Raw genomic sequence first — 22,236 nt, forward strand, 5'->3', positions numbered from 1 at the left:
ATGCTTTATCAGCATTTTATAAACATTTTTTAAAAGTACTGCTTAAATGATCGTTGTATATTTATCCTGTTACTTAACATTATAGAATTTACAAAAAATGCTTTTTATCATGTAAATTAATTTTTGTTGTCTGCATTCTGTATTAAACTCTGGAATGCATTATTATTTACAATTAGAATATATTTTCCACTCATTATGGAAACTCCAACTCTGAAATTATTTTAAACTCATGATTCAAGACTTCTTTATCACCGAAACCATGTGAAGTGATGTTATTTGGGTTACATGTTAGAATTCTGCATAATAAAATCTTAAATTATATGTTTCACTGTTAATATTTGAAGGTTGATTCATATCATATATTTGGAACTTGTACAATTAATGAAAAATAAGGTCATAAATTTCAAGAGAGCAAGCAGAAGTATATACTATGATGGGTAGAATGTAAAGTGAAATGTATGTAACTTTAATTATAAAAAAGAAATGATAAAAACTAATAATGCTAACAATAAAATAATTGAAAATATAACAGACATGCTTGAAGTTGACTTATAAAGCCGTCTTTACAAAAAATTATGAAGTAATGTTGCATGGGAATTCAGTAACATTAAAATCTTGATTTAAATATTAAATTGATATATTTCTAGGAAGATACAAAGTTCACAAAAACTTCTCATGTTCTCAATGCATAAGTACATTTACATAAGTTTTTTTACATAATGTAGCAGCTGAATGAAATCATAGACAAAAAAAAATTACAAAGAAACTATTCATCAAAATCATAGGTCCAGTGTTTCATATACTTAAAGAATACTTTGCAATTAATTGACTAACTGAAGTGAAGACATTAATTTTCCAACAACTTTCTTACATGCATTTTTCACCTCTATGTTCCTTAAGCTGTATACTACAGGGTTCAGCATAGGAATGACCATGGTGTAAAACACAGATGCGATTTTGTCTGTGTCCATAGAATGATTGGAGCTGGGCTGCAAATACATGAATATGGCTGACCCAAAGAAGATGGACACAGTAATGAGATGAGAAGCACAGGTAGAAAAGGCCTTCCTCTGTGCTTCTGCTGAATGCATCCTCAGGATAGCAATGAAGATAAGCAGGTAACTGTTTAAGATAACTAAGACAGTAAAAATAGCATCTAAAGTACCCAAGATAAAGATTGTAATTTCATTTGTGTGTGTATTAGAACAAGAAATATCCAGCAGTGGGGGAATATCACAGAAAAAATGATTAATTATATTGGAATGACAGAAGAATTGATGAAATGAAAGAGCAACAAGGATAGATGATTGCAAAATCCCACAGAGGTAGCAGCAGGTGACAATTAGAATACAGGTGGTACTTGTCATGATGGTAGTATAGTGCAAGGGTTTGCACACTGCTGCATGACGGTCATAGGCCATTGATGTTAGGATCAAACTTTCAATAGCACCAAATGCTAAAAAGAAGAACATCTGGGCTGCACATCCATTGAAGGATATGATCTTATTTCCTGTGATAAACCCTTCCATCACCTTGGGGGTGACTGATGAGGCATAAACACAGTCCACCAGGGAGAGGTTACAGAGGAAAAAGTACATGGGAGTGTGGAGTCTGGAGTCCAAGAGAATGAGCATGATCATCCCAAGATTCCCAAACAGTGCGATCAAATAAAAGAGAGTGAAGATAATAAACAAAGGGATCTGAAGCTCTGGGGCATCTGTTAACCCCACAAGAATAAATTCAGTAACCTCTGAAATATTCTCCATCAAAATTACTTTGGAATGATCATGACAAATTTCTAGAATAAATAAAGAAATATGCTACTTGAATGTCAATGGAATTCTAAACATTAACCATGGACTTTTATTCAATTCATTTTTTTTTCCTAGTGAAGGATTCTATATAGATGATGATGAAATGCATCCTGGGCAACTTAAAGCACTTTGTTCATATGGAAGTGATACAGATGAATACTAAATTTATTTGATAAGACAAGTGTTAGTATAACTCTGGGGCACAATTCCATTACTATTAAGTAAGCTTTAATGTAATGCATTAAATTATATAATATTCATTTTTACTATTTGTAATAATTTCATATATGTTTATATAAAATAGACACATTCTATACAATGTATTGGAACTCTAATCAGGAGCAAATACTGTGATGAATATAAGGATTTTGTTTATCAGCATAAGATTTCAAAAGTGAAATTGACATGTGATATATTATCTGCCTTCTTAATGTGGAATGACTAGGGAATCTGATCTCAGCCCATCTAGAGTATTATTGTATTTCACGAGATTTCTTTCAATATTAATATTTAGAGGAAACTACATGATATATTATTTTTTTCAGAAGAAAAAATGTAAGGGTACAACTTTTCCAAGTTGACAAGCAAAACTGTACCTGCTTAGTATCCATGCCACAATCGTTTTCACATAGACTGATGTTTTTCTTTACATAGCAACAATCATCTCTTCTTGATTTGTATTTTAGGAATATAGAGCAGACACAAGAAAGTATTTCTCATTCATCCATAGAGACTTAGTGGTGATTTTAAGCAAGCAATGTTACATAGCATATTTGATTTACTCACCTCCACAGTGGCTCATATATAAGATGACAGACAGTGGTTACATAATGAAAGTAAATGTGGCCAAGAACTTATTGGATTTTGGAATGTTGAGACATATTAATTGCCAGCAGTAAACATCATTCTTGTTCAAGTTAGGAGAAGGACAAGGTTAGCTAAGCTGATTGAATTTTTTCCCATAAGATACAGGTACCTCCTGCATCTTTGTGGACAATTGTCATCTTACCAGTTTCTGAAGGGAATATTCTGATACTGAATGTCAAAATAGGAATGATATAAAACAATGAAGTGTGGGGGAAAGAGGAATGGAAAAGATAACTCAGTGCATTTGTAGAATGACTGTTCAACATTTATTGCTAATATTTTCTATTTTTTCACAAGGAAAAAAGTGGCTTGATTTTGTTCCCCTTACAATTCTAATGTTCTATTACTATATATTTTACTACTTGCCATTGCTATAGAAACAGACAAGTGTACAAAAATATTGGGGTGTCAAAACTTCATTCCCTGATAATTGGCCTGTCATCCACACCCAGGAAAACATTCTGAGGAATGCTCTTTTTCCCCTCCTTCATAAGCTCTTGTCTACAGAAGAGCCCTGGGCTGTGTGTGCTTTTGTCAGTATCAAGGCAAATGATGCAAGCTCCTTACATACCTGATGGGAATCAGGGTAAGACACAATAGATATCTCTGGAGTCTTGTGTTCCCATGTTGGCCATTCATTCTCACCTTAATGAAGTCATCATGAATTTTAGAATTTTGGTACAGAGTCTTTGTGAGGACATGAAGAAGGAGATTATTAGTGGTAAATTAGAATAAATATCACGACATCTAGGACATAGTAAGAAAAAGAAGAAAAACAAAAGCCTTCTACAATCTCAAGGTCAGGCAGCTACTGTGACCTGGCATTTAGCTTTGTCACATGGTTCTAGGGAATCATTTTTCTTCTATTTGGTTTTTCAGAAAGACATCAAATAACTATCGTAGCACTATGTATGGCCTCTAAGATTTTATTTTGTCATCTTCTTTAATAAATTTCTTAACATATAACAATTATATATTCACATAGCTTTGAGGAAAACTGTGTAAATTAGCATTTTCCATATGTTTAGTACTTACCAATTGTGAAAAGTTCCCAAGGTTTTTTTTGTAGTTATTGAAATTATTCACTATGTTCTCTCACCTAAAATTAACTGCTTTTGTAGTATGTAGCTAATTAGTAGGAGTAAGTTCTTTCTTCCCTTTATAATCAGAAGTTAAACCTATAATGTCTCACCATTACTGCCTAAATATTACCTAAACAAAGAGAAAACCAATAGACATACCAAAGTGAGTAAGGCAAATATCATGAGGTTTCAAAGTTACATAAACTGCTGCTAACTAAGAAATGCTGAGAGCAGGCAAAATAGTCCTGTACAGAAAAATAAATAATACCAATTAGTTATTAAATATCAAATCATCAAACCTGTAAAAATATATAAAAGTAAATTTAAATATACCAGTCTCTCTCTCTCTCTCTCTCTCTCTCTCTCTCTCTCTCTCTCTCTCTCTCTCTCTCTCTCTCTTTCTCTCTCTCTCTCTTTTTCTTTCTCTCTGTCTCTCCAATTATCTATCTATAACTATAAGTTTGGAAGAAAACAAGTAAAATATATATGAGAGGGTTTAAAAAATACAACATGTGTGTATGGAAATCCAAAATCTATCATATCAATCTCAAAACCTCTATCTACTTCCTTTAAGAAAATGTATCCCATTGACTGGGTATTGTCCTTCTTTCCATGGTAAATTTAATCAGAGGTGAAATATACCTGACTATTAAAGAGACCATGATTTTGACATATAAATTAAGTATTGTCGATAGATGGTAAATCTAAACCAATGATTTGAGTTCATAGACTTATTTGGAAGTTGGTAACAGAACTGTGAAAGGAGTGAGAAAGAGATTAAGGAAGAGAAGAACGGAAATTAAGACTCTCACTAAAGAGTGGATTGTTTATGAGAACATCTAGGACTTAGGCTTACTAGGAATCCCATAGTTAGTAGAAGGCCAAAAAGGTATGACTCTATGACGTGAGCTAATAGTGACTAATTTGATGTTTGTTGCTCTACTTCTTGCATTGTATTTGAAAAAACAGGAAATAAATTTTAATTATTCATTATCCAAAACCTTCAGTAGCCATATTTAGTTATTGGTATTCAAAAACTGAAATCAAGAAAAGATAGAAGAAAGTAAGATAGAAAACCTTCAGTCTGAGATATTTCTATTTTCAATGGACAGGTTCATTTAATATAGATATGCATGCCTGGTCCAGTTGATGCATATAAGAAACCAATTGTTCTTCCCAAAATGGAACATCTATATTAATGCTACCACCACTGCCTAGACTAAGGGAGCATTGTTGAAGAGGAGATCTTAAAATATGAATGCCACAGGATGGAAATGAAAGCTGTGAAATGAGAGCTTCTTGACAAGACATGGTTAATATAATCATTAACTCAGCAGCTAGAGCTCTTTGCCTAAGAATTATACATAACTGAGAAAAGCATCATGCAAACATTTGTTACATGATGCCTGGTCTAACCTCTTAGTCACTAGCTATTGGAAATTGGTATTTGCTGGAGAAGAGAGAAATGTTATTTTTTGATAATATGTCAACTATTTATTTCCCATTTTCCAGTGGATAGCTCCACATTTGTCCTGGTCTGTGGCTGCTAGCACATATATAGCAAATGTCTGCTTGGCCTGGCCTCAGTGTAAAATGACACACTTAATCCTCAAGAGGACCTAGGGAAGGGAGACTTCTGGGGGGAGAGGAACCTCTCTAAGACACGTGGGTAGAAGAAAGGTATAAGTACCTGGATGGAGGAACCAAGGTGAGATGAATGGAATGTAAATAAATGAAATATTAGAAATATATGTATTATAGGAGCTTCAAAAATATCTTTAAATCCCTTTTGAAAAGCTGAGCAGCAGGAGGACACAGACACAGATTCACTGGTACTCTTGCTATTGACTGGCAAATATAAGACAAAAACTAATTCTCTACTATTTTTACAAATGTAAAACACATATTTTTACATTTATTTCCATGAGGTCTATCAAACCTTGTGCTTAATACTTTAGAGAAACCATGCTATTAAATGCCAGGAAAACTCCAAAATTAAATACTTCTATTGTTCCATCTTTTGATACCAGGTTTTTCTATTTAGCAATTGTGTTCATAGAGTTGAAAGAGATTTTATAGTCATGATCTAATGAAAAATTTTGTTATGTTTTATGACTATAAGAAAACCATTGATATTATCTTGACATGTGCCTTTTAATATGAAGTTCACAGAAAATCCATTTGTGTATTAATAATCTAATTTATGACAAATAACTTCATATGTAATGTTCACTTTATCAGTATGTAGCCCCACATTTGGATCCCTTAGAGAGATATCAGTTCACATCACCTCTAGTTCCATTCTCTCCATCAGGCAGTGGGTTTTGTTGGATGTGTGATATTCCTCTGCTATATTTTCATTAGCAGATATTCTTCCATAACCAGCTAACAGATAGGTACTTAATGTTCTTATATATCTGATTCAATCTCATTGTTTTACCCTAATTTTTTTCAAAGTTCAACTTAGAGGATATGCTGAGAAAATTCTGGGTTTAATTAATGGAAAAGTAAACAACATAAATCCAAAGCTGTTCAGGAAGTCAGGATAGTGTTCGCTAACCTCACAGTTATCTCTTTTTTTAAAGCACATAACATAACCAGCCTCAGAGTCCTGTGATCACTCAGATTGAGTGCAGCTTCATCTTAATTCATTCTTTCAATCTCTGTTACATTCCCACTCACTCATCTATTCATTCATTCCCTTTTATTATTATTTGGACATTAATTTATTAAGTTCTTACTTAATTTTATCTCATTTCTTCAGTCTTCATTTAATAATTACCATAAACAATAAACTTGGTAGATGACAATAGCATTATAGTCTAGAATTGAATATTAAATTAAATTTTATTTCTGATAAGATATACTCTAAATTCACTGTACATTAATCAATGATGAAGAAAGACAGAGTATTTTGTAATACAATAGCAGTTGATTGAAATCATAGAGAAGAAATAAATACAAGTAAACAATTCATCAAATACAGATATCCAAAGTTTCACATGCTTGAAAAATACTTTAAAATTAATTGCCTGAATGAAATAAAGTTATAAATTTACCAACAACCTTCTTAAATGCATTTTTGACCTCTCTGTTCCTCAGGCTGTAGACCACAGGGTTAAGCATAGGTATAACCATGGTATAAAACACAGATGCAATTTTTTCTGTCTCCATGGAGTGACTAGAACTAGGCCGTAAGTACATGAATATAAGAGAACCAAAGAAAATGGATACTGTAATTAGATGAGAAACACAGGTAGAGAAGGCCTTCCTCTGTGCTTCAGCTGAACGCATCCTCAATATCGCAAGGAAAATAAGTAGGTAAGTGTTTAAGATAACCAAGAGAGTGAAAACAAGATCCAATATAGCCAAGATAAGAAGGGTAATCTCATTTGTGTGGGTGTCAGAACAGGAAATAGTCAGCAGTGGGGGAATGTCACAGAAAAAGTGATTAATTACATTGGAATGACAGAAGGAAAGATGAAATGCAAGGGCAACATGGACAGAAGATTGCAAGATCCCACACAGGTAGCAGCAGGAGACAATTAGAATACAGGTGGTACTTGTCATGATGGTAGTGTAGTGCAAGGGTTTGCACACTGCTGCATGACGGTCATAGGCCATTGATGCGAGGATCAAACTTTCAATAGCACAAAAGGCTACAAAGAAGAACATTTGGACAGCACATGCATTGTAGGATATGATCTTATTTCCTGTGAGAAACCCTTCCATCACCTTGGGAGTGATTGCTGAGGCATAAACACAGTCCACCAGGGAGAGGTTACAGAGGAAAAAGTACATGGGAGTGTGGAGTCGGGAGTCCAAGAGAATGAGCATGATCATCCCAAGATTTCCAAACAGTGCGATCAAATAAATGAGAGTAAAGATAATAAACAAAGGGATCTGAAGCTCTGGGGCATCTGTTAACCCCACAAGAATAAATTCAGTAACCTCTGAAATATTCTCCATTAAAGTCATTTGGGAATAATAGCGACAAGTTCCTAGAATATATGAGGAAATATGTTATTTGAATATCAATGGAATTCTAAACTAAGACCAAGAACTTTTATACATTTAATTTTTCCTGGTGAAGGACAGTATATATCAGAAGATGAAATACATGCTATAGAACTTCAAGTAGTGTATACATTCGGAATTGATACAGATGGATACTGAGTTTATTTGATAACAGAGGAGGATAAGACATTTTGTGATTTAATTCCATTTCACTTAAATAGGGTTTTATGTAAGATATTAAAACACATGATATTTATTATTATTTCTTGAAATACTTTCAAGCGTGTTTTATATTGAAATTTCAATTTCCACTAAATCTTTTGAGGAATGTGTTATTTTGTATATTTGGGTGAGAATGAAAAATGGATTTTACATATCTAATTCAAATTCCACTACCTTAAAGTAATTCAATGACCTGAGAGTCTGATCATATCACAACCAGTTTCTCTCTAATTCTTGAGAATGCTTAGTTTGTTCATTTTAAATATTAACACTTAGATGAAAATGATATCTTTACATATTTCAGCAGGACAATAAAGGAGCAACTTTTCCAATTTGATGAGGAAAACAAAACAATTATTTTCATATAAAAAGAAATCGTCCCTCACCTATCATGTTTTTATTATGTTTTGGAGAACAGAAAGGAAACTAGAAAATTATTCTAATTCTTCTGTAGTGACTTGGTCCATTTTAGGAAGACATATTTCATAACAGATCTGATTTGCATAGTTGCTCATATGACAGATTACTGCATGTTACTACAGTAGTTGCATACATGTAACTACAGTTACGGTATGAAAGGCATTGCTCCCATGAAAAGTTATCATTCTGGAATGGTGAGACATATTCTACACTCTAAAATTCATTCTGTTTCAAGGCTGGACAAGGTGAATAAAGAGTACTGAGTTAATAGTGATGTTTTTATTCTAACTTACAAGTTCTTCCTATGAGTTCCATTTAGTATAGTCACAGTCTTAACAATTTCTAAAGGGAATGTGCTGATACTAAACATTAAAATATGAATGATGTAAAACAGTGTGATGAGGGCAAAAGGCAATAAAGCAAAGTTGAGATTACTCACTGTGTTTGTAGAATGACTATTCAGGATTTATTGCCATTATTTTCTATTTTGTTCTTCCTTGGAAAACAAAAAATGGCTTAATTGATAACTCTAACGTTCTATCACAATATATTTTAGTACTTACCATTTTTCTAGAGAGATACAAGTGCACAAAAGTACTGGGCAATGAAAATGTCATTCACAGGATCTACATCTAGGAAAAGGAATAGGAAAGCACTGTAACAAATGCTCTCCTTCCCCCCCTTCACAAGCTCTGGTGCACAGCAGAAATCTGTCCTATATATGTGTTTGTCAGTATCAAGGCAGATGATGCAAGCTCCTCACATGCCTCATGGGAATCAAGCTAAATAATAGATATTTCTGGAGGCTTGTGATCCAATGTTGGCCACTCATTCTGACCTTAATGGAGTCATCAAGAAATCTCACATTTTGGTAGAGTGTCCTTATGAAGACATGAAGGAACAGATTTATAGAAGGAAGTTTCTCTAAATATAATGCCATCTTGGTCATAGTAAATTAAACAGGAAAAAAGTCCTCTACAATCTCAGGGTCAGGTATCCATCCTGTACTTTTGGTGTTTAGGGTCTCAAATGCATCTAGAGCATTGTTTTTCTTTCCTTCTAGTTGTTTTTTAATAAAACATTAAACAAGGAGTGTCTTAGGACTATGGATGTCTTCTAGGTGTTTACATTGTCTTTTTTCCCAAATGTATCAGCATATAAGAACTCTATATATACTCATCAACTTGTGAGGGGGAATGTCATATGATAGACTCCAGAGTGATTTGAGGTAAATAATGAAAATTTACATTTCCATGTTCAAATTTTACTAATTGTGAAAGCTTTTCTATGGTAGTTATTTAAAATAGACACTATGTTCCTCCCAGCCAAAATGATCTTCTTTTGTAGTGTGGATATAAATAAGTAGGAGGAGTAAGATTTTTCTTCTCTTTAAAATCATGAGCTACACCCCAAAATGTCTTACCACAGCAGTCTAAATATTATCCAAACAAGGACAAAAGGCAAAGACATATCAAATACCAGATGGCCTTAATGCCACACCAACTAGAGGCAACTAAAGAATTCTAAGTTTGGGGAAAATAGTTCTGTCTAGAGAACAGCACATCAATTAGTCATCCAATATCAAATAAGCATCAGTGAAATTATATATATAAGTAAAATTAATTAGTAATGTACATACAGTTTGGAACAAAACAAGAGTATATGTGGGTGAAATGCAAGATAAAGGAAAGGAATATTATGTAATGATAGTATATTTGCAAAAAATTAAATGATATAGATATATTTATTTTCTACATAGTTATCTCTTGTTTCAAGACACACAGTAGATTTATTTTTCACCAATGTTGTCAAGAAAAGTTACAAATCTGTGCTGTGGTCTTGTCATTTAATTCCAAATCTTATTCCTGTTTCCTGATAACATGTTGTCTTGGCTGGCCAATTTAATGTCTCTGGACTTTATTTGTGAAAATAAAATGGTATGTAGATGCTCGTCCTTAAAGATTCATTTGGAAAAGAAAAAAATGAGAGAGAAAGAATAAGAAATTGTAAGGTGGGTATGTTAGGGAGGATGAGATTGATAATAGGGTCATAAATTTAAAAAATATACACAATAAATAATTATAGCTATCCAATTTTTTCATGCTCTAAGTGTCCCCAGATCTTTGCCAGCATAAGCAAATTTTATGACATCTTACTTTTATTGCAAGAATTTATTACTCTACACCTGAGCCATGTATCAGAGCATGTGCAATGTTGAGATTAACCCAGTGTTAATCTCCTAAAGAGGAAAGATTCTTCCTTCCTCTAGAACTATCAAATGTCAGTATTTCCTTACTCATCAATCAGACCACAGCTACTTGTATCTGCCTGTACAGGTACATGTACTGTGTGGGGGTGAGTGTTGTTTTACATGTGACTGTGTTTGGAAGTCTAAACACAATTTCTTCTATCAACTTCAAAACTCTATACACTCCCTTTGAGAAAATGTCTCTTATTGACCTGGAAGAATTCTTCTTAGCATGGTAAATTTAATCAGATATGAAATTCGCCTATTAAGGAGAATAGGTTTTGTCATATGAATTATGTAAGGTCCCTAGATGTTAATCTCATGCCTGTGATTTGAGTTTATATGCTTATTTGTAAGTTGGTAACATAACTGATAAAAGATTACGAATGGAATTAAGGAAAGAGAAGAATGGAAATTCAGACTACCACCGAGAAGTGTCTTCTTTATGGGAACACCTAGGTTTTAGTCTTAGTAGCAATCTCAGTGCTAGTAGAAGCCCATAAAAGATGTAACTCAGTGACATGAGCTGATAGTGGCAATGCAATGTTCATTCTCATTGGTCTTCTTCTTGCATTGTATTTGAAAAAATATCAAGTAAATATTAAGTATTAATTATCTAAAATTTTTGGTTTATATTTAGTTACTGGAATTCAAGAGTGGAAATAGAAAAAAGAAATGAAAGATAGTATATTGAGAAAAAAATTCTCTTAGAAAAACTTCTCTTTGCAAAGGAAAGCAGCATTCAAAACAGATATGCATGCCTGGTCAAATTACTGAGAATAAGAGACTGAGTGTTCATGACAAAATGGAACATGCATATTAACCCTACCACTATTACCTAGGCTGTGGGAACACTGAGGAAGTAGAAATGCAAACTTATAATAGCCAGTGGATGAGAAGGAAATCTAGGAAATGATAGCTTCCATACATGACATGGTGTGATGGTTTGTATGTACTCTTCCCAGGGAGTAACACTATTAGAAAGTGTGGCCTTATTGGAGGAAGTGTGTCACTGTGAGTCTTGGCTCAGAGATCTTCCTCCTAGATGCCTGAGCATGCCCAGTCTGTCCCTGGCTTCCATTGGATAAAGATGTAAAACTGTCAGCATCTCCTACACCATGCCTGACTGGATGCTGCTATGCTTCTGTCTTGATGACAATGGACTGAACCTTTGAACCTGTAAGCCAGCCCCAATTATATGTTGTCTTTTATTATACTTGCATTGGTTAAGGTGTCTGGTCACAGCAGTAAAACCATAACTAAGACAGAAGTTAGTTTTAGGTGTGTGGTATTGCTATGATAGGCCTGTCCATATGTTGGAAGAATGTGGATTTAGGGACTTTGGATTTGGTAAGTCATGGAATTCATTATGTGGGGCCACCCTAGTAGGAATATGAAAGACAGTAGTGCTGAGGGTCATTTGAACTGTGTAGGCCTGATGGCCCAAGTGGTTTCAGTGGAGAAGAACTTTAATATGTGACCGAGAGACTGATTTTGTGATGTTTTGGCAAGGAACATGGATGCTTTTTGCCATTGTCTAAAGAGACTGCCTAAGGCTAAGGGTAAAGAGATTTATATTAATTGCCTCGACAAAGGAAGTCTCAAAAAAGTCAAACACAGATGTTGTTTCCTGGTCAAGTTTGAGGAAGAACATTTTAAACAAACATAGCAAGTTGAGAAAGGAAAAATACAAAATATATAGTATCCGTATTAAAGGAGCTCCAGGAAGTGAAATGGAGCTGAATTCAAGAATATTAAATTGAATTAAGGGAATGGTGACCTTGGGGCAAGATCCCACACAGCTAAATTTGGGTCCAAGCCTTTAATCCCAGGAGGAAAGGATAAGCAATCTTTGAGTTCAAGGCCAGCATAGAACAGAGCAAATTCTAGGGGAATAAAAACGTAAACCCAGGCTTTGTTAACCACACCTTTAATCCCAGTGTTTAGGAGACAGGCATGTAGATCTCTGAGTTTAAAGTCAGTCTATGGAGCAAGGTCCAGGATGGACAAGCTTAGGCAGTTAAAGATTTGGAAAAAAAAAAAAGGAAGCTAGTAATAATGTAATAGATCAAGGGGGCCAATGCTCCAGCTCCTGCAAGCAGCAGAACTCAGAATATTCAGCCATATGTCTCTGGCTTTATATTCAAGAGGAGAAGGAAACTACTGGGACAATTGATAGTGTTTAGCTGGAGCTAAGAAATAAGTGGTGATTAGGAAGGGACCATCATCACTTAATCGAATTCTTCTGGGAAGTATTTTCTGAGAGCACAGAGAAACTATTCCAGAGAGAGTCAAGGTTGTACCTCTTGCTGCAGCTGTACTTTGTAATATATAAGAATCACCCAGGTACTACTGGTTTTGAAGGCATGAAGGCATGATGAAGAACAGCTGAGACTGGCACTGTATGAGGCTATGGAAGGCCACTGGTGAATGTGTAGCCTCAGGAGTAGTTGACAGCCCATGACTGAATGGGTCATGCAAATGAGTTAAGGCTTGGTACAATAAAGAGAGCTTATGTGAAGCTTTGGTGAAGCATAGTTACAGTGGAAGACCCCAGAATATTGGAGATGCTAGTACCATCGTGTAACCATCAATAACAGCAGTGGCATCAGAGTGGATCAACCTGAACTTAGAGTGCTACAGAGGTCAGAATTGCAGAAGTGACACCAGCCCTTTGGAGATGCACAGAAGATCATGTATAAATCTCAGATCCTGGAAAAAAATAAACTGTGAGGCTGAAGTTGACTTGGGAACTCCAAGATATTAAAGATGCCAGAGCCACAGTATGCCTGCCAAGGAAATCTGCTAACAGGGAGTGGGACCAGCCCAGGAGAAAGATACTTGTTGCAGTAAACAAAGATGAAAAAGGAAATGAAGATCTGAAGACTGCTTCACCATCACACATGGAGATGCAGAGTTTGGTGATTTCCCAGCTGGTTTCCTGTCTTTCTTTGGGGATTATATTAAAGTGATTAGATGAATCTCAGAGGAGACCTTGAACTTTGGACTTTTAACTTTCTGAGACTGCTATAGACTATGGGGACTTTTGAATTTGGACTAAATGTATTTTGCATTATGCTATATTTGGGTATGATCACCATAGACTCATGTTTGAACAAGCCTGGGGGGGGGTCAAAAAGTGGAATGTGATGGTTTATATATGCTCGTTCTAGGGAGTGACATGACTAAAAGGTGTGGCCTTGTTGGAGGAAGTGTGTCACTGTGCAAGATGGATTTAGAGATCTTCCTCCTAAATGCCTGCCCATACCCAGTCTGTTCCTGGCTTCCTTTGGATAAAGATGTAGAACCCTCAGCTCTTCCTGTATCGTGCCTGCCTGGATGCTGCCATGCTTCTGCCTTGATGACAATGGACTGAACCTCTGAACCTGTAAGCCAGCCCAAATAAAATGATGTCTTTTATAAAACTTGAATTGGTCATGGTGTCTGTTCACAGCAATAAAACCTGAACTAAGACATATGGTTACTATAATCCTGAATTCAGCAGCTATAGTTACCTGCATAAGAACTATACATGACTAATTGAGCAAAACATTCCCTATATATTTGTTAGATGTTCTCCAGCCCTCACCTCTTAGTTGGGAGCAATTGGGAATTAATATTTTCTGACCAAGAAACATTTTTTTTGAGGATGTGACAACTATATATTGCCCATTTCCTGTTCATAGCTCCACAACCATAAATAAAACTCACTGCATTAATGAGTTATTGAAAAAACAACAAGAATAATAGCAATAACAAGAGTATGTAGTTTGGTGGGAGTGTGTTACAGTAGTCACGGGAAGAGTTGGAAGTGGAAAATGGATGATAGATCATTAGAAATTACACTTCATTTTCACATGTATTAAAAATTTCAAGCTAAAAATAAATAGTTCCAGTAAGTGTAAATATATTTAACTTATTTTACAAGTACATTAGTCTTAGAATTTTAATTTAAATTTAATTACTTTTGTTCTGAGTAATTGGAATGTGAATAAACCATTACATTCAGAGGGAGTCTGTTCCCTGAAAGCATTACATTTTTTGTACAATTTTCAAGTAGCTTCCCAAACTGGCCACCAGCTTATTTTCATAGTCTCATGTGGTATTATTTTAATGAAACTAGACTCTGACTAGAATACCATTGCATTCCATTTCTACAGGCAAATTTTAATACATTTAGAACACACAATGGCCATTCCCAGATTTTTGTGTGTATGTGTGATAAATCAAGAAGACAAAACATATCCAATTCTCAGAGATATTGGTAGAAATAGTTTTAGCATTTTTCCCACAGATAAAGAAACTGAGCTCATAGTTAAATGATTTCAAAATGCAAAAAAAAAAATAATAATTATGAAATTCATAAAGCCTGAACTGAGGCTTTCTAGTTCTCTGATAATGATCTAGTCTCCATTTCATGATACCTCAGCCAACTTAGAACCTTCACAATAAGCACAGGAGAAATCATCTCTCTACTTTTAAAAATGTATATTCTTTATTAATTTGGTCTCTCATATACTACATACCTAAAATTGTTTTCTCTTCTCTAACTCCTACCTCCTCAACACCACACTCACCATCAACTTTCAATAAGACTAGGCAACTCACCTTCTATTAAGGTGGTATATGTCAAACCCAATAGAAGGACAATGGTCCCCAAATCCTAGGTAAAAGCATTAGAAACCCCTGTTTACTCTATCAGGAGTCCCATAAAGACCAAACTACACAACTATAACACATATGTAGAGGACCTCTGTGCAGGCTTCCTACATGTGGTTTCTTGTAGCTGCCCGCGGCCACATGCGAACCGGATACCTGGAAGAGAATTCTGGGGATAAACGGGAAGGGGACGAAAGAGAGATGAGTCAAGATGACAGTTGCCAATAGAGACTGACTTTACTATTATTTAGCCAAAATAAATAGTCTTTAGAAAACAACCCTGCTCCCCCCCCCCCCATCAAGGAGCAGGCCGAGAACTCCTTGGCTCCACTTCCCAGCGGGTCTCCTGCTTCAAGTCTAGTGGGTCTCTGCTGGTCTCCAGGTGAGACTGCCCTGAGGCAGTCTTAGTCGGCAAGGTGAAAGTGCCATATTGTTCCCAAGGAACAAGGGCCAGAGATAACACCAGCGGAAATGTGGGGGCTGCCAGCCAGCTCAATGCTGTGGGGGAAGGAACAATTCCCCGTTAATTATTAATGTTTAACAACTCAGTGGATATAAATATATTCATCCAATGGACGACGGGCTTTTACCAGTGAGGAAAAATAGAGGTCCGACCCCCTTAAACATTAAAGGACATCTTTTTCAGGGGAGGGCAAATAGACTGCCTTAATAATTTAAGGACAGTCTCTGAATGTCAACCCCTATGCAGCCGGACGTGCTTTTCAGGGAAATTCGGAAGCAGGATTTTTTTCCTTTTCTCTTGCAGTGCCTTGCCTCACACCTCAAACTGATGCCCATGTTTGTTATATTAACAAACATGCATAGTTCTGAATACTATGCAGCCTCATTTTTTGAGGATCCACTGGTAAAGTAAATGCTCTGTGGATACGAGCTGGCTGGCTGGCCTTTATAGCCACCCATCTTCAACCTGGCGGCCATTGCTGTAGAGGCTGATCTTCTGAGTGTTGAATCTGAGAGACACCTGTTTGAAGCACAAAAGAAGATTAAGAGAAAAAACCTGTTTGGTATTTGGTATCAGTATCAGAAGGCCCAAGGCATTCAATTTGATTGCAAATTTGTGGCTCAGGCAAGAGGCCTGGCTTGCAAATTAACTGTAAGAACACAAAGGAACCTTTCTTCCCAAGTAAGTGAGAAGCGGCTTAGGGGATGCCTTTGTGAATTAATTATACTTACCAGTAGCTTTAGGGTGTGTTTACCTGTCTTACCAATCTCTCTGGCAGCCAATGTCCTCCATCTTCTCCTTGAGAAAAAATACAAACTGACCCTCTTTCCCAAATTAAAAGAGGGTCTGGACCATTCCATGTATTAGTTAAAGGGTCCTTCCTCTTAACCATGGCGTAGGAATTGGAAGTAACTGGGTGCCAATGTCAGTCTGCTGCAGACTGACCTTTAGCATCAGTTTGCAGAAAATTCAAAACAAATAAGACAAAAGCAAGACGTGCTTTGGGGGACCTGGGGGGGGGAATAGATTCCCCTTCTTTGTTTTAAAAAGCCAGCTTTTAAGGGTGCGATGAGCATGCTCCACGATTCCTTTACCCATTGGGTTATAAGGAATTCCAGTTTTATGTTTAATACCAAATTCTTTACAAAATGAGATCAAGTTCTTACCAGAATAGGCTGGTCCATTGTCTGTCTTAATGACCTTGGGTAATCCCATAATATTAAAGGCTTGTAGACAATGATCGATTACATTTTTAGAGGCTTCTCCCGAATGTAGGGAGGCAAAAAGAAGTCCTGAGCAAGTATCAATGCAAACATGTATAAATTTTAATTTTCCAAATTCTGCATAGTGAGTTACATCCATTTGCCAAATTTGATTGGGTATAAGGCCACGTGGATTAACCCCTAAATGGGGAACTGGGGCTAAAGTAAGATAATTAGGGCATTGTTTTACAATCATTTTTGCTTGCTCTTTTGTGATCTTACGACGGAGTCTTAATGTATGGCTAGAAAGATGAAATTTATCATGATCATGTCTAGCCATTTCTACAGGTTCTAAAACTAAAGCCTCTCCTATAAGAGCTCTGTCAATGCGCTCATTACCCTGAGCCAAAGGTCCAGGAAGACCGGAGTGAGCTCGTATATGGCCAATATAAAAGGGATTTTTTCTAGCAAGAATGATACTTTGCAATTGTGAAAACAAGGATCCAGCTGGCATATGAAAATTAAATGTGCCACAGGTTTCTAATAAGGGGACAGATTCGGCAACATACAAACTGTCTGTAAAAAGATTAAAAGTACTATCTACAGATTGAAAGACACTTAATACTGCTGTCAGCTCTGATAACTGAGCAGAAAGCCCAGGGGTCTCTATAACCACCTGTTGATTATTAATAAGATATCCAGCTCTTCCTTTGGAAGAGCCGTCTGTGAAAATTAAAAGAGCATTATGCAACGGCTGTAAAGATGTCATTTTAGGAAATACAACCTCATGCATATTTAAAAACTTTATCAATTTCTCTTGAGGATAATAGTTATCTATAGTCCCTTCAAAGCCTATTTGAGCAAGCAACCAATCTGTGCTACGCTGTTTTAACCAAGCATCTTGATCTACGTTATAAGGCTGAATAATAACATCTGGTTCTTTGCCAAAATAAGTTAGCGCCTGCTTTCTTCCAAGCACAATTACTTGGGCTACTGCCTCATAATATGGCAAGATATTATGCCTTGAAGACACCCTCAAATGAATCCACATCAGAGGAGCCTTTTGCCATAATAAACCTGTAGGCGAATGAGTTGTATTAAAAATAGCAGATGCAAAGGTAAAGAGTAATCTATATAGGTAACAAATTGATTTTCAATAGCTTTCTCCACTAGCTGTAAAGCCAAAAGTCCTTCTGAAGTTAATAATCTAGGGGATGTAGGATCAGCATTCCCCTTTAGAATATCAAATAAAGGTCGTAATTCTCCTGTAGTAAGCTTTAAATATGGCCAAAGCCAGTTAATGTCACCCAATAACTTCTGAAAATCATTTTAAGTTTTTAAATTGTCCCTGCGAATAATTATCTTCTGGGCAAAAATAGCTTGATCTGTAAGATTGAAACCCAGATAATTATACGGATCCTGGGTTTGTACTTTTTCTGGAGCTATTTGCAATCCTTTAGCGGCTTAAGCTTGCTGTAAATCTTTAAAACATAAAAGCAAAGTCTGAGGATTTTTTTCCTGCAACCAGATTAATCTGTGATAAAAGGTCTCTCCCCCACACTTAGGACAGATTTCTGGGGAGCAAACTGATTGCCCGCTTATAGCACCCCTGTTATCAGGGCAATCATTTTTAAAATGACCCAGACTGCCACATTTAAAACACCTTTATTTTCTCATCTCTGTGAAAGTATTCCCTGGATGGTGGTCCCCTGCAACGCTGCGGCCATTGCTAGATCCTGATTATACGAGGGGCCAATTTCAGAACAGAGAAGGATATAACCAGCCAACTCTGTCTTCCCCCTGTGAGGTCGGATGGCCTCGCGGCAGGCTGCATTAGCATTTTCATAAGCTAGCTGAGTAACCAATGGATATTCTGCCTGAGAATTTCCAAAAATTCTATTAGCTGTTTTTAACAATCTATTCACAAAATCCTGAAAAAGCTCATCAGGAGCCTGTTTGATACCTGTTAAGTTTCCATTAAGATCTCCCTTTGATGGTAAAAGATTCCAAGCATGGTGGGTAGCCATCGCAATCTGCTCATACACTGCGATGGGAAACCCAATCTGATTAGTATTTCCTGCATATACACCTTCTCCCAGTAACATCTGCATTCCATTCTGGATGGCCTGACTGAGTATTTATGGTGGCAGTTCTTTTGCTAGCCTCAAGCCATTTAGAACTCCAGAGCAAGAAATCTCCTCCTGATAAAGTAGCCTTACACAAAGTTCTCCAATCCTGTGGAGTTAAATTTAACTCTGTCACAGTATCCAATAAAGCTTGTGTAAAAGGGACTGTAGGGCCATACTGAGCTACAGCTGCTTTTAATTCTTTTATCACTTTGAATTCCAATGTCTGATATTGTCTAATCCTATTTTCCTGGTCTGCGATCTCAAGGACAGGAAAAGCTAAGAGTTCTGATGTATCCTGCCCTTCTCCACGAGCCTGGCTTATTGCTCTTTCTAGGGGCGATTGGCGTGTCTCAGGATCATCGTTCTCTCTAGTATTTGATACCCTTTTTAGCTCCTGTAATTGATTAGACAATTTCTGCAATTTAATTTCAAACTCCAACTTTTGTAACTGCATATCTCTCTGGATCTTGTATCCTGCCATCAAAGTCATAGGCGGAGCAGATAGCACGATAGGGGCCCATTCTTCCCCATGAGATTCAGCTGTTCTCTTTTTGGGATGAGCTACCTTTTCTATAATTAGCTGATCAGCACTATCTCCGCATTTTTGCAACTTAGGGTGGGGAGTCAAACCCTTTCCCTTTCTCCGGAAGCAGCCCTAGGATGCTGTGGGGCGCAAGTTTCCGCGCAAACTTTCCTGTCCCATTTTTTCCCTATCTATCTATCCCAAGCAGCCACTGTGCTGGGTCAGCACAATTTTGCTTGCCTAACTGTATCCCTCTGCACCCACAACAATAGTTTCAAAGGATAAAATTTTACACTAGCGCTAGCATTTAACTCCTATAGTTGTTTACCATGCAGATACCATCTTCTTTCCACTTTTTCTGCGAAGCTTCGCCAGATAGGGTCACCTCAGGAAATTCTCCCGTATCAGGTCTGTCTGTGTTCAAGGCGCCATTATGTAGCTGCCCGCGGCCACATGCGAACCGGATACCTGGAAGAGAATTCTGGGGATAAACGGGAAGGGGACGAAAGACAGATAAGTCAAGACGACAGTTGCCGATAGAGACTGACTTTACTATTATTTAGCCAAAATATATAGTCTTTATAAAACAACCAAGCACCCCCACCCCCCACCCCACCCCCAAATTCAAGGAGCAGGCCGAGAACTCCTTGGCTCCACTTCTCAGTGGGTTGCCTGCTTCAAGTCTAGCGGGTCTCTGCTGGTCTCCAGGTGAGACTGCCCTGAGGCAGCCTTAGTTGTCAAGGTGAAAGCGCTGTATTGTTCCCAAGAAACAAGGGCCAGAGATAACACCAGCAGAAAAGTGGGGGCTGCCAGCCAGCTCAATGCTGTGGGGGAAGGGACAGTTTCTGTCATGGTGAGTCCCTATCACTCCAGGTTTCTTGGTGCTGTGAGATTTTTTGTAATGCCCTTGACAATTCTGGCTCCAAAAATCCTCCCTCATTCTTTTCCAAGAGTTTCTAAGTTCCACCTAATTTGTGGCTGTGAGTCTCTGCATCTATTTTCATCAGTTGCAGAGTAGAGACTATCTGATTGTGATTATGCCAGCCTCATCTCTATGAGTATAGTAGAATATTATCAAGAGTCATTTTTTTTCTTATTTTTGTAGGGGCAGGGAAAAGAGGGTATGTTTGACTTAATCCTAGGTCCAGTGAGATTTTTCTTATTATTTAAATCTTTAATGTTATATTTGCACTTTTCCTTATTTTGCTCTCATATCATTTTTTTTTAATTTAACACCATTTTAAAAATCTGTTCTGCTGAGGGGTTCCAGAGAACACTATCCAACTCTACTCATCTCACTGCTGTCTTTCTCTTTGATGTGATTGTCATTATCATTTACTTGTAACCTATATCTATTCATTCTATGGATGTAGGTAATATTGCATCTTTGGTCTACAATGTAGTTATCCTCTTAGTGAACTCTGTGGTCTCTTCTGAGGAGCATGGAGATCAAAAGCACATAAAAAATATTATTGATGAGGCAAACTTTCTTGAGAATTATTCATCTGATGACATAAAATCCAGCAAAAAGGCATTTAATTATTTTTATAATTAGTCTATGGAATAATACAATGTTAAATGTTATTTGTTGTGCATAAAATAAATTCAGTCTTCATGTTATCAATATCTTTAATTGAAAAGTTATTCTACATATCCACAGTTTCGAAAGTATTACAATGTTTAAAGATTATCTACTTAAGATAAACATTATTCACGTATAAGTAGCACTTCTACTTTATAAATAAATAGTTCAGTGTTTATTAAGTTATTTATCTCAGAATGGCTTGTATATGAGACAGTTTCCAAAAGGTAAATATTTAGGTAAGAATGAAAAAATAGAGGTACATTATAACCTTTTGTGAAACATTATAACCATGTATAACCCAATTATATTTTTCAATGTATTTAGTACAAAACAGTTTCTTCAAAACAAAAAATGAACACTACCATCTGCACTCCCAGACAGACAGGACAGGCAATACCAGGTAAACAGAGATATCCCGAGTTTAACATCTTTTGGGACACACACTGCCAGGCTTCTGCCTGTGCCCAAGACCTGGGTAGCTCTGCAGGTTGTCTGTGTACTAGCCCTGTCATGGATCATTTGTCCTGCAGAGTGATCCGCACCTAGAAGGGGTCCCCCCAGTCTCTGCCATCTTAGCTCCCAGATGGACCAGATGGGCAAAAACTAGGTACACAAAGACAACCCCGAGTATAACATTGCTTGGGGCATGGCACACCAGGGCTCCAATGGCACTCTAGAGTAGGGCATCCCATCAGCATTCTGTGCCAGGGGAAACCCAGTCATTCAGAGGAGCAGAAATAGGCTTACAGGAGGTTCAAGAACCAAACAGTGACTACAGGACCAACAAATGCCAGAAATAACCAGATGGCCAAAGGCAAACATAGGAACATTACTAACAGAAATCAGGGCAATATGGCAACATCCAAATCCGATGCTCTAACAACAGCAAGTCCTAGATACCCCAAGACATCAGAAAAAGAAGATTTGGATTTAAAAACACTGGTCATGATGCTGTTAGAGGAACACAAGAAGGAAATAAATAAATCTCTTAAGGAAGTACAGGAG

General features: G+C 36.7%; 2 protein-coding genes across 2 annotated transcripts; both read right to left on the reverse strand.

Moving 5' to 3' along the window:
* Positions 1 to 821: 821 nt before the first annotated feature.
* LOC127677985 (olfactory receptor 5B12-like) lies at positions 822 to 1,769 on the reverse strand. Its single transcript, XM_052172866.1, has one exon. It carries the CDS (start codon positions 1,764 to 1,766, stop codon positions 822 to 824), a length of 945 nt encoding a protein of 314 aa, XP_052028826.1. The 5' UTR covers positions 1,767 to 1,769.
* A 5,018-nt stretch (positions 1,770 to 6,787) lies between these two features.
* LOC127677995 (olfactory receptor 5B2-like) lies at positions 6,788 to 7,741 on the reverse strand. Its single transcript, XM_052172867.1, has one exon. The coding sequence runs from the start codon at positions 7,739 to 7,741 to the stop codon at positions 6,788 to 6,790; it is 954 nt and encodes a 317-aa protein (XP_052028827.1).
* Between the last annotated feature and the right edge of the window lie 14,495 nt (positions 7,742 to 22,236).

The sequence above is a fragment of the Apodemus sylvaticus genome, chromosome 1 (genome assembly GCF_947179515.1).
Source record: "Apodemus sylvaticus chromosome 1, mApoSyl1.1, whole genome shotgun sequence".
In the NCBI taxonomy this organism is placed as follows: Eukaryota; Metazoa; Chordata; class Mammalia; order Rodentia; family Muridae; genus Apodemus; species Apodemus sylvaticus.